This window comes from Pelecanus crispus, chromosome 3 (assembly GCF_030463565.1).
Source record: "Pelecanus crispus isolate bPelCri1 chromosome 3, bPelCri1.pri, whole genome shotgun sequence".
NCBI lineage: Eukaryota > Metazoa > Chordata > Aves > Pelecaniformes > Pelecanidae > Pelecanus > Pelecanus crispus.
Window position 1 is genome coordinate 28,682,260 of NC_134645.1, and position 12,632 is coordinate 28,694,891.

At 40.1% G+C, this 12,632-nt stretch overlaps 1 protein-coding gene across 1 annotated transcript in view; it reads left to right on the forward strand.

Moving 5' to 3' along the window:
- The window catches only part of FSHR (follicle stimulating hormone receptor), an 83,193-nt gene extending 71,779 nt beyond the window's left edge, over positions 1 to 11,414 (forward strand). Inside the window, exons 9-10 of the mRNA XM_075707622.1 lie at positions 3,754 to 3,939; positions 10,187 to 11,414. Coding sequence (XP_075563737.1) covers positions 3,754 to 3,939; positions 10,187 to 11,414 — 1,414 coding nt within the window. The remainder of the gene's footprint in view (positions 1 to 3,753; positions 3,940 to 10,186) is intronic.
- The last annotated feature ends 1,218 nt before the right edge of the window (positions 11,415 to 12,632 follow it).

A 12,632-nucleotide genomic window follows, 5' to 3' on the forward strand; every position in this document is an offset into this window, starting at 1 on the left:
ATATTCTGGAGGTTTATCAAATTGATTTGGCTGTAGTTCAGATTCATTTGATAGTTCAATTTCTAACACAAAGTTATTTGTGTAAGAAGTTTTCTGTTCCATTACCAATACATCCATTATTCTATGGATGGGAAATTACCTTTTTATCCTGACTGAGATCACAAAAGAAGAGCCTTCTTACTCATCTGTCACTGTAGTGTACACCAGGAATGTGCTTTCACTTGTGGAAATGATTGACCCATAATCATACCTTTGCTGGGACAAATAGTGTTGTTGCAATCAAATCTGTGTTGCAGACTGCAATGTTTTATTAGAATGAACGTCAGGATGTTTTAACTCTTGTCCTTCCTGAACCAGTGTTCTGCTGCCAGTTAATACCAACTTCTATTTTATAATTTAGCATATTAAAATAATGTGAAAGAAACACAAACAGCAATGTAAGAAAGCACCAATCTTAGCCTTTGTACCGGCTACACAGTTTCACAAATCAAATCCTCTCTCAGGCTTGCAGCTCCTGGCTGAATTAGAATATCTCTTTTGGAAAGACATCAAGTTTTGAGTTAAAGGATTTCAGTGCTGACAGTAGGCAAGTAAATCAAATGGCTAATTACTCCCACACTTATACACATTCCTTCTCTACACAAATACACTGTATTTCCAACTTGGATTTTCATAGCTTCAATTTTCAGCCAGATTGTTTCATTTAATCATCTTCTGGTGCCTGCAGAGCTGTAGTGGCTTACACCAGTTTTTACTGAAGTCCTTAGGAGTTCTCTGGCTGTGTCCTGACTCAGATGCAGGGCAAGGTATGGCTGTGGTCCATCCTATCCTTGCAATTTGTCTTCAACGGGAAACCCACATATGGGGGGCAAAGGAGAGCTCCCATAGATCCCCAGCTCAACAGCTGAGTCCCTGAAGCACAGCCAGAGATCAGCTTAGATACAAGCACAGAGAAAATTGTTCTTACCGATCAGTCTACCCCACTCTGATTTCTGCTTTGCCAGACATTTCTCGCTATTTCTGTATGTGCCTTTCAAACCTCATCAGCTGGTCAGTATTTTTGCTAATCCAACAGAGACTCCCAGTGGGAAAGGGAAGTGATTGGAAGAGAAGTCAGATTCATTTTGCTGTTCCTGCACCGGCTGCTGTCAAGGCTGATGACTAGCAGCGAAACAACAGTACAAGAACATGTATTCTGATTTGATTTCCTACTGCCACTTTATCATCTTGTTCATTGTGCTTATTTAATTTATCAAGCCTCTAACTAGAGATGAACATCCCAAAGAACCTCTGCACTGAGGTCTGCTTGTGATAATTCAGTGGAGTAAGTTACTAAACCACCTGCATAATATCTGTGCTTACTGTTTGGGGGTCTGTCAGTGGTGTATCAATAAATATCCCTAACAGACGTACCAACAAACTCTGCAGTAGTGTGCAAAACACTTTCCCTAACTCACATCTGTTTATGTGCAATAGTGAGCATAGAAAGAAGGATTTTTAAAAGAAGAAGAAAATATTTTCATGGACAAATATTTAATATTTATGAAATTATTTGGACATGCCCAGAGACGCAGTAACATTTTAGCCATTTTTAATTCTAGGTGATTTTACTATTTATATTTACTTGTTATTTCCATCCAGTGTAATAACAATTTGGACTCAGTAAAGATTTTTAGCTAACAAGCCAAAGAAAACATTTTCCATGCTCTTGTTCAGAATTATGAGACCTTGTGAAGTTTCATAGGCTCTTAATGATGCCATGAGTGATGCTGTCCATGGATTTAGGCAGAAAACTGCTGTTCAGTTGTTGAGTCATGAACATATACTCTAGGTGACAGTTTTCATTAGGCAGCATACTAAGGGCAATAGTCAGTCCATGAAACAATCGAGGTTGCTTGTTGCAACCTAATTACCTCTTCAGGAGTCTAAGTCAGAAATCGATAGCCTAAAATTTCTCTTCAGCTGCAGCTTTTAGCTCCTGTGAGAAACGGGTCAGTCCCAGAACAACCTCAGGACCACAGCATGGCTTCTCTCAGCCTGACCTGCAGAAGTTCAAAGTATTTCTGACTCCACAGGTCCATCTCACCCTTCCAGTAGAAGTCATGGCCTCAGGCCAGGGCAGTGGAGTGGGGTCTACGTTTGCTCCTCTGCTGCCACAATTCATGGTCCAGTTGTTGAAGGTTCTACATACATTCAGAGCCTGGATGCAAAGCCTCCAGCTGCAGGTACAGCACAGACACAAAGATCATCTTTACCCACCATCAATAACTGCTTTATTAGCTGCATATGAATTTGTTAGGCTCGGCCACCATAAGCTAAAGACTGTGAGTTCAAACAGAGGCATTTCCTGGTATTAATTTTGCTGCTTAGAACAGAGAACAAAGGTGCAAATGTGCATATGGTACATAGCAACTGTCTAAAGTTTATTACATGCTGCTAAGACTTGGTCTCCCCCTCATGTGGCACCACTCTACTGCATTAATATGATAATAAAAACAATTTGTGCATGTTGGGTAATAGAGATCAAGTAATATGTTGTCCTGACATGGTACTGTTATGGATTAATTGGAAACTGTATCTTGGAGGGGGCATGGAGAAAATTACAAATATTGTCAGTCCAATTCCTTGATTAGGAAAAATTCCTTTCTTTTGTCAGAGAATAAAGAACAGAGCAGCCTCAGGAAACACTGCAGCCTGGATCAGTCTCACGCCATAAGAGCACATGTGCTAAGGGAGGACAGGGTGATTTTGCATAGTCCATTTTACTGTTTCTCTAAGAGAAAGGAGCTTGCTGTCACGAGCTGAGGGACACAGTTTGTGCCCTAGTGAGGGAAATGTGAGGACATTTTGCTCTAGCTGTTCCACCCTGGAACCATGGGGATGGGTTTCCAAGTATCCCTTAGCCTACAGATGGAGCACCCTTGGTCCTTCTTCCCTTTCCCACCTGCTTGACACAAGTCAAGATTTAGTGTGTGCACAATGTTTTTCCTTCTAAAAGCCTCACTAATGCTCTCTTTACTACATTTGTAGCTGCTGCTTCCATTGCTGCCTTTGATAGCCTGTCCCACACAGTAATTGCCTTCCACATAAATACATCTCTCCTAACCTCCTGTAATCTTGCCCCTTTCTTTGCTTCAGTCTGTTCTCTCTGTTGTTTGTTTAAACCTCTGGAAATGTTTTGTTATTTTTGTTCCTCACAGTTTGAACCATGTCACCCCTGTCTTTCTTTAATCTCTTTTTCTTCCTAATGAGTACAAAACCTGATATCCCCAACCTCTCCTCACATCTGTACCCCCCTGTGAGCTTCTCTCTTTGTGTTTATTGCCTTTTCCACAGTAGCCTTCCCATCATGTGATGTTCATGTAACAAACTTCTGTTGTGATTTCATCAGCCTTTTTTATCCTGTAACAGTTTTCTGGGGTGTTTGGTGCATTTACTGGGTATTTACTAAACGCAGAATCATATGGCACTAATGGTTTATGTTCCTGCTAATTCTTACTCAGAGGGTTTGGGGACTTTTTTTTTCTTTTTTCTCAAACCAGTTGCCATCACTTGATTGTTGTTTGCAATATTAGTTCAGGTTTCCTGAAGGAACACCAAAGTTATCCCTGGATCCTGCTTTCAGCATGGATTTCCAGCTGATCTCTTTCCAATCACTACTCTGAGAATGAGTAGGACATTCTAAAACACATACCCACTGTCAGGCAGAAGTAAATTTGCTTTTTACCAAGATTTTCATATGTTTTCTTAAAGGGATATTTCAAGAACAAGAATCAGTTTCCTGCCAAGTCATGGATTAGAACTCATTAAGAAGCTAAGAGCAAGGTCTACATACAATTTAAAAAAGCTTCCCGATTTAAGCAAATTTAGATCTTTGATTGAGGCAAACTTCACCTATCCTAGCCATTGCTGTGCGTTTACAAACTGGAAAAGGCAAAAGTAAGTGATTTCATTTGTTTTCCTTGTTGGTGTTTCTCAGCAGTTGATAGTGAATTAAATAGACTTCTTCAAAATCTGGATAGGAAAGGTCTTTTCAGTGCAGGTAAGTAAATGGATAGAAATAAATAAATATACAATACATACATGTTTATGCATGCTACACAGTGCACTGCCTCTCCATTCCAGGGGGGTAATAAATTTTGATAGCTGTGTTAGCATCAGCATTTTTCCCAGCTGCAGCTCTAGCCCCAACCTGCAATAGGTCCATCTTTCATTGGGACCTGCTGTCCTGGATCAGCCTGGAGCCATGCTGAAGACATTCAACAGGAAAAGTTTGATAACTTTTCAGGAGGTAGCTGGAGGAAAAGCTGTGTTTGCAGAGAAGTTGGTCAATATTTGGCCATCAGTTCAGGAGGGTAACAGGACTGCTGAATGATCTTAAACTCTTCTCTCAGCAAGCTGCACTGACGTTGTAATGTTGTCCAACCAAATGCCACAGATATGTTGTCTGTTGAGTCTACATACAGAACATTTTTGTACATGATTTCTTAAATGGTTAACCTAGAGCAGGGTGGGGTGTCTTTTTAGCCTTCCAAAGTAATTTTCCACGCATATTTTAATTTTCCATTAGCAAGTTGCAGTAAGACTTCAGGTATCAATGATCCTCATTGAGTATTTTTGGCTGCTCAGATAGGTTTTAAATGTACACGTTAACTAGCTAATGAACCTCCTGAATTTGTGCCACTGGAAAACATGAGGAACTGGTACCTACGGAAACCCCTGTTATTGTTTGAAGTTCTTCCTTTACTGGATGTCCTCAAAGACTTGGAATTTGCCATGGCAGAAAAAAAAATATGGATCGTTGTTACAATTCAAGACATTGTCTTTAGAAGTTGCCTAAAACTTCAAAGAAAAGTAAAATGATGCAGAGAAAGCATAAACTATTAGTAGCTTCTATTTTAATACTTATAACAGCCATTTATTTTACTTTTAGCATTGTATTGTCACCAGGCAATGAAAGGTAACTGATCTTGCTTGTGCTGATAGCTAATAAATATCACCTATGTGTGTTTGCAAAACTACCTGTGTAAAGAGTGCAAGTCTCACAGTAGAGACTGCAGTGATAAGGGAAGTATCTGACAGAATACATACCCCATTGCCCATTTTTGATCCAAAATGCTAAACTTTTTGCTAGGACAGCTTATCAACAGGAGACATTTTCACATACTTCTGAAGGCTTATGCAGGCACAGTGCTTGGTAGCTTGCTAAGTAGAAATGGGTCCAGTCCTCCGGCACTGATGACAAAGTGGTCCATTGGCCAAAGAGTCCAATGGAAACATGTTTAGTCCTGAATCTGCAAAGGGACCTTGATATCACTATGATTCGTATTTTTGAAGGTACTTGGCTTCTGGGTTGCTCGGGCCAAATCAGGATCCAAATCCCAGAGTCCACCCCTTAAATTATGCAAGTGGACTTCTGAAAAACAGAGTAAGAGTTACTATTGAAAGAAAGCTACAGGAGGAAATAATTCTGACCTTTTGGTAATCTCTCAGTATCTAGTCCGCTCACCTGGGTTTTCAATAACTTCCATGTGAAAGGCTTAACAAGCATTGGAACAGGCTGCCCAGGGAAGTGGTTGAGTCACCATACCTGGAGGTATTTAAAAGACTTTTAGACATGGCACTTAGGGACATGGTTTAGTGGTGGACTTGGCAGTGTTATCTTTACAGTTGGACTTGATGATCTTAAAGATCTTTTCCAACCTAAACGATTCTATGATTCTATGTCACACTTGCCCTAGGGAATTGAAGCATTCACTTCCCCCTTAGTACAGCACCGCTTTCGGAAGCCTCTGCCCTGGCAGGTAAGAAACCAAGGAGGACACTGATAGCCCTTCCCACAGCCTGGGCAAGTTCAATTTTGCAAAGAAATGCCAATGAACTGTGCAGAACTCATGTAACCCAAGTGTGGATCACCAGCAAGCTGAGCTAGAGCACCACGTGGCAGCAGGGCTGCTTCTGGAGCAAGTCTGGTCATGACTTCACAGTCCCCTATAGTATCAGGTGTAATACAATGCTAAGAAATAGTATGCAAGTTGGAAATGCTCTTCTTTATATGATGTGTAGTTACTTGAATAAATGTGCACGTGAACTGTATCACCCTGGTCAACAGAACAAAGTTGAATGTATTTATCTATGTTCTTAATAGTTACCAGACATATCTTTTAAAAAATATATTAAGCGTAAATGCAAAATTATTAGAACCAATTATTTAGATCAACCCTTCCTGTTAACTGCTTCAAAACATAATTAAAAGTGGTAATTTCTTTCACACAGTCATGTGTCTTGTACTGAAATTGGTGGGAGACTGATACCAACTCTCCAGCTTAAAAAGAGAAAATTGATGCATTTTAGTTCAGTTTGAATACCGGAAGTATTGCCATACACTTCAGCAGAGATTAGACACACATACAGTAGCTACACCCACTTTCATTTCAAAGCAGTTTTCTTGACAGCTGGCACAAGCTGCATGTGCATTGAAGACTGCTCGGGTTGTTTAAGAGTTATTAATAGCTTGCAGTGCTTGATCACACAATGTGTATTATCTCTTTGGCAAGAGCTGTGCTTGGTTCAGTGCAGCAGGCATTTCTTGTGATGGTGAGAACCGTGATGTGACCTGACTTGCCATGCACCTTCACAGGAGACAGTCATCCTCCTGTGGCCATTTGGGTCTCAGAATACTTCCAGGTAGTCCAGGGAGGATAAAAAAGATGCCTCATCACCCCCAGAAGTGCATTTCTAAGGATCACGGCAGCAGTTAGCATTCACATGGGAAATTCGGGAAGGAATTAAGACAGGGATGTGTGGCCCCTTTCTGGCTGCCCTGTTTATGTAAGATTTCCCCTCTTTGAGACATGTCCAGCATTCGAGAACCCTAGAGAAAATAAGTTGCCATAGTGGATCATGCTCAGTCATCTCTCCCAAATCTGCCTGCACCAGCAAACAGGCTCTATTGTGATAACAAAAAGCTTAAACCTGTTACAGCAGCAGGGCTTTCTAAATTTTGGAGGATGGCGGATCAAGCAGAGCTCCACCAGACTGAAACACAAATTAAAATGTAGGCAATTTTGATTTTTTTTTCCCCATTCCAAGAAGGATTATATGGTAAATATTGATCTGTACATTTATTACACTGGAATATTGTGATGCTGGCCTAACAGAAGGTAAACTGCTTTCTTAGGACAAGCCCAGTGCAGTGTGTTGAACACCCCTCACGTTTTCCTGTGACTGGAAAATAATATCCTTGAAGTGTGGATAGGGCAGAGGTTGGATGTTAAAACCCTCAACTTGACATAGACCATTATGAACTTCAGCAAGCTTTTGGCTTTCTTTGACACAAAGATCACCTTCTGCCTAAAAGAATGACATTGATACGACTCTGTCCTTACACTTGATCATTATTCTTTGGAGGAGCTGTCACTTGAAATCCTATTTTTTTAAAAAAACGTGGCAGCATCAGGAGTTGTGTTTGGGCCTCGTCTCATGAGAACATAATATCAGTTGCTTACAACTCACTTGATGTCACTTTTCAGTGAGGATGATTGCTTTGAGATAGGGCTTAATACAGAACCTAGCTCGGGACTGTTTATTCTGCTGAGTGTGTTTCTCAGCACACAAGATCCTGCTGTCACCGGATCCAGACGAAGCGCATAAAATAACCACTTGTACAAAGGTAGTCATTTTTGTCTATTTTTGTCAGCTTGCTCTGCCAATTTTAACATTATTCTTTAAGTTGTCCTTTCTTCTAGTTTGTTTTTCAGAGGGTTTACTTGAGCGAAACAATGTTAAACACTAACAGAGGGTTACAAATAGACTGAATAAATGAACTGTGTTATGATACCTGCTGTCTCAAAAGAAAGCAAGCATCTCTTGCCAAAAAAATGTTTTAACTTGTTGCTCTGAATGCACCATACAGCCCAAAGGGCAAATATCCTAGGGCAAAGAACCAGTAAGCAGTCAGTACCAGAGGATGGCTCTTCTTTCCCCTGGGAGTTTGCAACTGCCCATCTTATCTGCTCACAGTACAGGTAACCAGGTGGGAGACTCCTCACCACCCATCCTTGGAGAAAACAGAGTAGTTAACTCCATGGGAACCTGATTTTATTTGGCACCAGTGGCTCTAAAATAATTCAAGAATGAATAAATTGTAATAATCTGAAATACTTAATTGGCCTTATATAGCAATCTTATCAGGGGACAGATTTAGCTCCAGGCAGTGCCACCATAATTTTGGAAAAGGTTTGTTTTTAACCCATAGCTGAGAAATGACTGGATAAAAACATTCCCCTCAGTTCATTTATGAAGGACCACCAATTGCAGTAGCTTTCAGGACCCTCAAGTGCCTGTTGCACTCAAAAGTGAGGGACTTTCTCTCCCGTTATTGCTCCTTGGAAGCACATATTCCCTTTCAGCTAGAGAACTGCTGATATATTGATCAATACACTGGACCCCTCACTCATCCTTATGTGAGGAGAACACAGGGGAGCAAAATGTAATGCCTTGTTATTGCTATTGTGACCTCCATAGTGCATATTTGACCTCACAGAAAATCAGTTTTCTGCCTCAGTTGACAGGCAAGATAAAAAATATTGATAATAGTAGAGGATACTCAGAACCTCATAGGAAACGTCCCTCACCTTCTGGTGCTGGGCCTTCATTAGTTTTCTTTTCTTGCAGACCTTTTAAACTCGATTTTTGGAAGATGTAGTGAGTGCGCAAAGGGTAAAATTAAGTTACAAAAAAGAATTCTTCCTTTTAAGCTGCTACCAATTGTTTAACAATTTCAGCCTAACTTGCCTAGAAAGCTCTTCTCTCAACTGAACTGCAAGTCAGGGTGGAAGATAAGCTGGGGTCCTGTCCTAGAAATTATACACCTAAATTGCTGTCTAGGCTGTAGATGAAAGTAGGCAGATCTGAACTGTGTCGGTTTTGCAACACGTTGTCAGTTGTTCTATTCCCTAACTCAGATTAGGTCTGGATCCATTTTATGCAAAGCTATGGATGCAAGTTTCTGGGACACCAAACTTCAAAGGCAGCCTAGAGAAGCAGTTGATAAAGTCTGACCCTTTATTTCTTGTTAACATGCCTTGATATTTCTTAGCTTGATGGAGCTGATCATCTTTCTATCATCTCAGCCAAAACATGTGTTTCTTCCTTTGGTCTAGGCATGGAGAAGAAAGGCATAGAGTTAGTCCTCTAGTAAGTGAAGTCAAACACAAAACTGTCAAAAAATACTTGGTTTACCTTCAAAGACATTTTTTCTTGAAACTCTTCCTTTATTTCCTTTGTCTACCTTTTCTAAAATATGCAAAAGGTTTAAAAAAGACTTTCTGACAGAAGCAAAAGCAACTACTGTTTCTACAGAAATATTGGGTACGTTGGGTGTGGTGTGGTTTCATTTGGTTTGGCTTGGCTTGGCTTGGCTTCACTTTGCTTGGTTTCAAATCCATTCTCTTTGAAAAACAATTTTTAAGCAACATGTTCTGCCATGTCTTGTGTTTGTACCCATGTTGGCATCTGGCTTCTAGAGATTATCTGGAAGACTGCATGAATTTATTTATGCTATTTATTTGTGTTAATGGCCAGTTACCAATATGATGTGAGATACTCGAAATGAATGGCACGAACTGGAGTTGTTCTGTGCCCTGAAGGAGTTACAACATTGAATATGGTACACTGACTGCCAAAAACTTTAGGAAAAAGGGAATTTGAGAGCAATACTAAGGGATAGTAGCATTATTGTGATTATACAGAATCCTTACGGGCACAGCTAAATTGACTCATTCTTCAAAGTTCAGTCTTATGTAGGAATTCATCATCACATGTTTCCTCCATGCAAGAATCAGCTTATCAATGACAGATTATGTGAGAAATTCAGTTGAAATAAGGACAGCTTCTTACAGAATGCACCTGTCCAGGTGGGTAACTGCGTCATGATTGCTAGTAAAGCAAACATCAGGCTTTCCTTTCCCTTACATTTTATGATGTTTCCAAATCATTTACACTTCCATGTAATATTTTATAAATAGGGACCAGCCAGACTATTAATTTCAAGCTCCAGGGTAGTCTATGCAATAAGCTAACCCAAAAAAACTGAGCTGTTAATGGAAACTCGATGATTTCATGTTTGTTGTATGCCTTGTGCTATGACTCTTAGTTTCCAACTCTACTCTTTTTACAATTTCAGCACTGAATTACATCCAATATGCAGCATATCTCAGGCCAAGCAAGACCTTGATGAGCAGCCTGGCGATAAGATACATAGGCGATCTGCAGCTGAAGATTATATTTCCAACTATGGCATAGGATTTGACCCAGCAGAGAGTGAATTTGACTATGGTTTATGCAATGAAGTAGTTAACGTAGCTTGCTCACCTAAACCTGATGCTTTCAATCCATGTGAAGATATCATGGGATACAACATTCTGAGAGTCCTGATATGGTTTATCAATATTTTAGCTATCACTGGGAACATTGTTGTCCTCATCATTTTAATAAGCAGTCAATACAAACTCACCGTACCTCGTTTTCTAATGTGCAATCTTGCATTTGCAGATCTCTGCATAGGTATCTATCTGTTGTTTATTGCATCTGTAGATATCCAGACCAAAAGCCAGTATTACAACTATGCCATAGACTGGCAAACTGGGGCAGGATGCAATGCTGCAGGATTTTTTACAGTGTTTGCAAGTGAACTGTCAGTCTACACACTGACTGTGATAACTCTGGAAAGGTGGCATACCATCACCTATGCCATGCAACTGGACCGCAAAGTTCGATTTCGTCATGCTGTGATTATAATGATTTTTGGCTGGATGTTTGCTTTCACTGTGGCACTTCTTCCCATATTTGGAGTCAGCAGCTACATGAAGGTCAGCATCTGTTTGCCCATGGATATAGAAACACCATTTTCTCAGGCTTATGTTATATTTCTTTTAGTGTTGAATGTACTCGCATTTGTGATCATATGTGCCTGCTACATCTGCATCTACTTTACTGTGAGAAACCCTAATGTAATCTCTTCAAACAGTGACACCAAGATTGCCAAGCGCATGGCCATACTGATCTTCACGGACTTCCTCTGCATGGCACCAATATCTTTTTTTGCAATATCAGCCTCACTCAAGGTTCCTCTCATCACAGTGTCCAAATCCAAGATCCTTCTGGTTTTGTTTTACCCCATCAATTCCTGTGCTAACCCTTTTCTTTATGCCATTTTCACAAAGACTTTCCGCAGGGATTTCTTCATCCTGTTGAGCAAGTTTGGTTGCTGTGAAATGCAAGCCCAGATTTACAGAACAGAGACCTCCTCATGTGCGCATAATTTCCACACTAGAAATGGCCATTGCCCTCCTGCATCAAAAAACAGTGATGGGACTATTTATTCATTGGTTCCTATGAATCACTTGAACTGAAGTGCTTGCATGAATTTGTGTCTGAGGCAGTGTGATAATCACTTGCAACTGTGAATTTGAATAATGACTGCAGCATAGCATGTAAACTTTTTATGGGAAAACATTTTTATTTCCGCTTTGCGGTTTTTGTTCAATGAACAGCCATCAGAGATGACACATCATCTTCATCAGTTCTTGAAGGACAAAGAACAAAACTTCTGCATGTGCCAAAGTGTTCTTGTAGAATTGTCTCAAGAAATAAATAAGATTATAAACTGGTATCTCCCACCATACAGGCAGAGATTGCCTTCGTTCTAGGAAGATGTTAACTGCTTACTGAGAATTAAGTCATGGTTGTATACGGTTGAAAGAAAAAAGTATGTAGAATTAATTTTTTTTGTCTGTACAAACATGTTATAATAATGACAGATAATTAGCTCTTTAATCATATTTCCTGGGGTTACAGGACACAGAAGGCCAACTTAAAGCCCTCCTTCAGCCCAGAATTACTAGGAATGAGAATATTTTGTGTTGTTTCCATTTCTGTTCACCAGAGCAGAGGGGCAGAAGCTAGGCTGCTTGTTAGCTGTTCCACACTGCATGGACCTGTCTTACCCTGCACAAAAGTGTCACTTTGGGTAGGATTTGTGTTGACCTAGACTGGCAGACCTAGAGAACCAGATGTCATCTGAGTTTGGATTAAGGAGTTTGGTTTGGGATTTGTTTTCAAGATGAGAAAGAGCAAAAATGAGAGTAGGAGAACCCCTTCATAATAAGGAAGATGTTTTCTCAATTTGGTCTCACAAAGTTGGGTTGAAATCACTTTTGGGTAGCTGAACCCCTTGGGTATGGCAAGATGGGCCAACAGGCTGCTTTAACATGACACCTGAGGCAGGTTTGCCATACAGCAGTATTAGTGCATTGCACTGTCTGGGTTATGTAAAGGACGGTGGATCCGATATGGCTTTAGAAAACCTGAACAAAAGTTTTTGTGAAATCCTACAAGTTCTTCTTCCCCTTTCCTTCTATAGAAATCCTTCACGTGCACATTACCAGATGATGGTCCAGATTTAAAGACCTGAAAAAAAACATGTGCTGCGTATGTTGAAATAAGAAAAAAGAAAAAACTGTTAATCAAGATTTCCTGATTTTACAGAGGTTTTGAATAACATCTCAATGAACATACAGACTTTTTACATGATTTGAATATCAAACTCTTTGACAGTTAATAATTCCAAA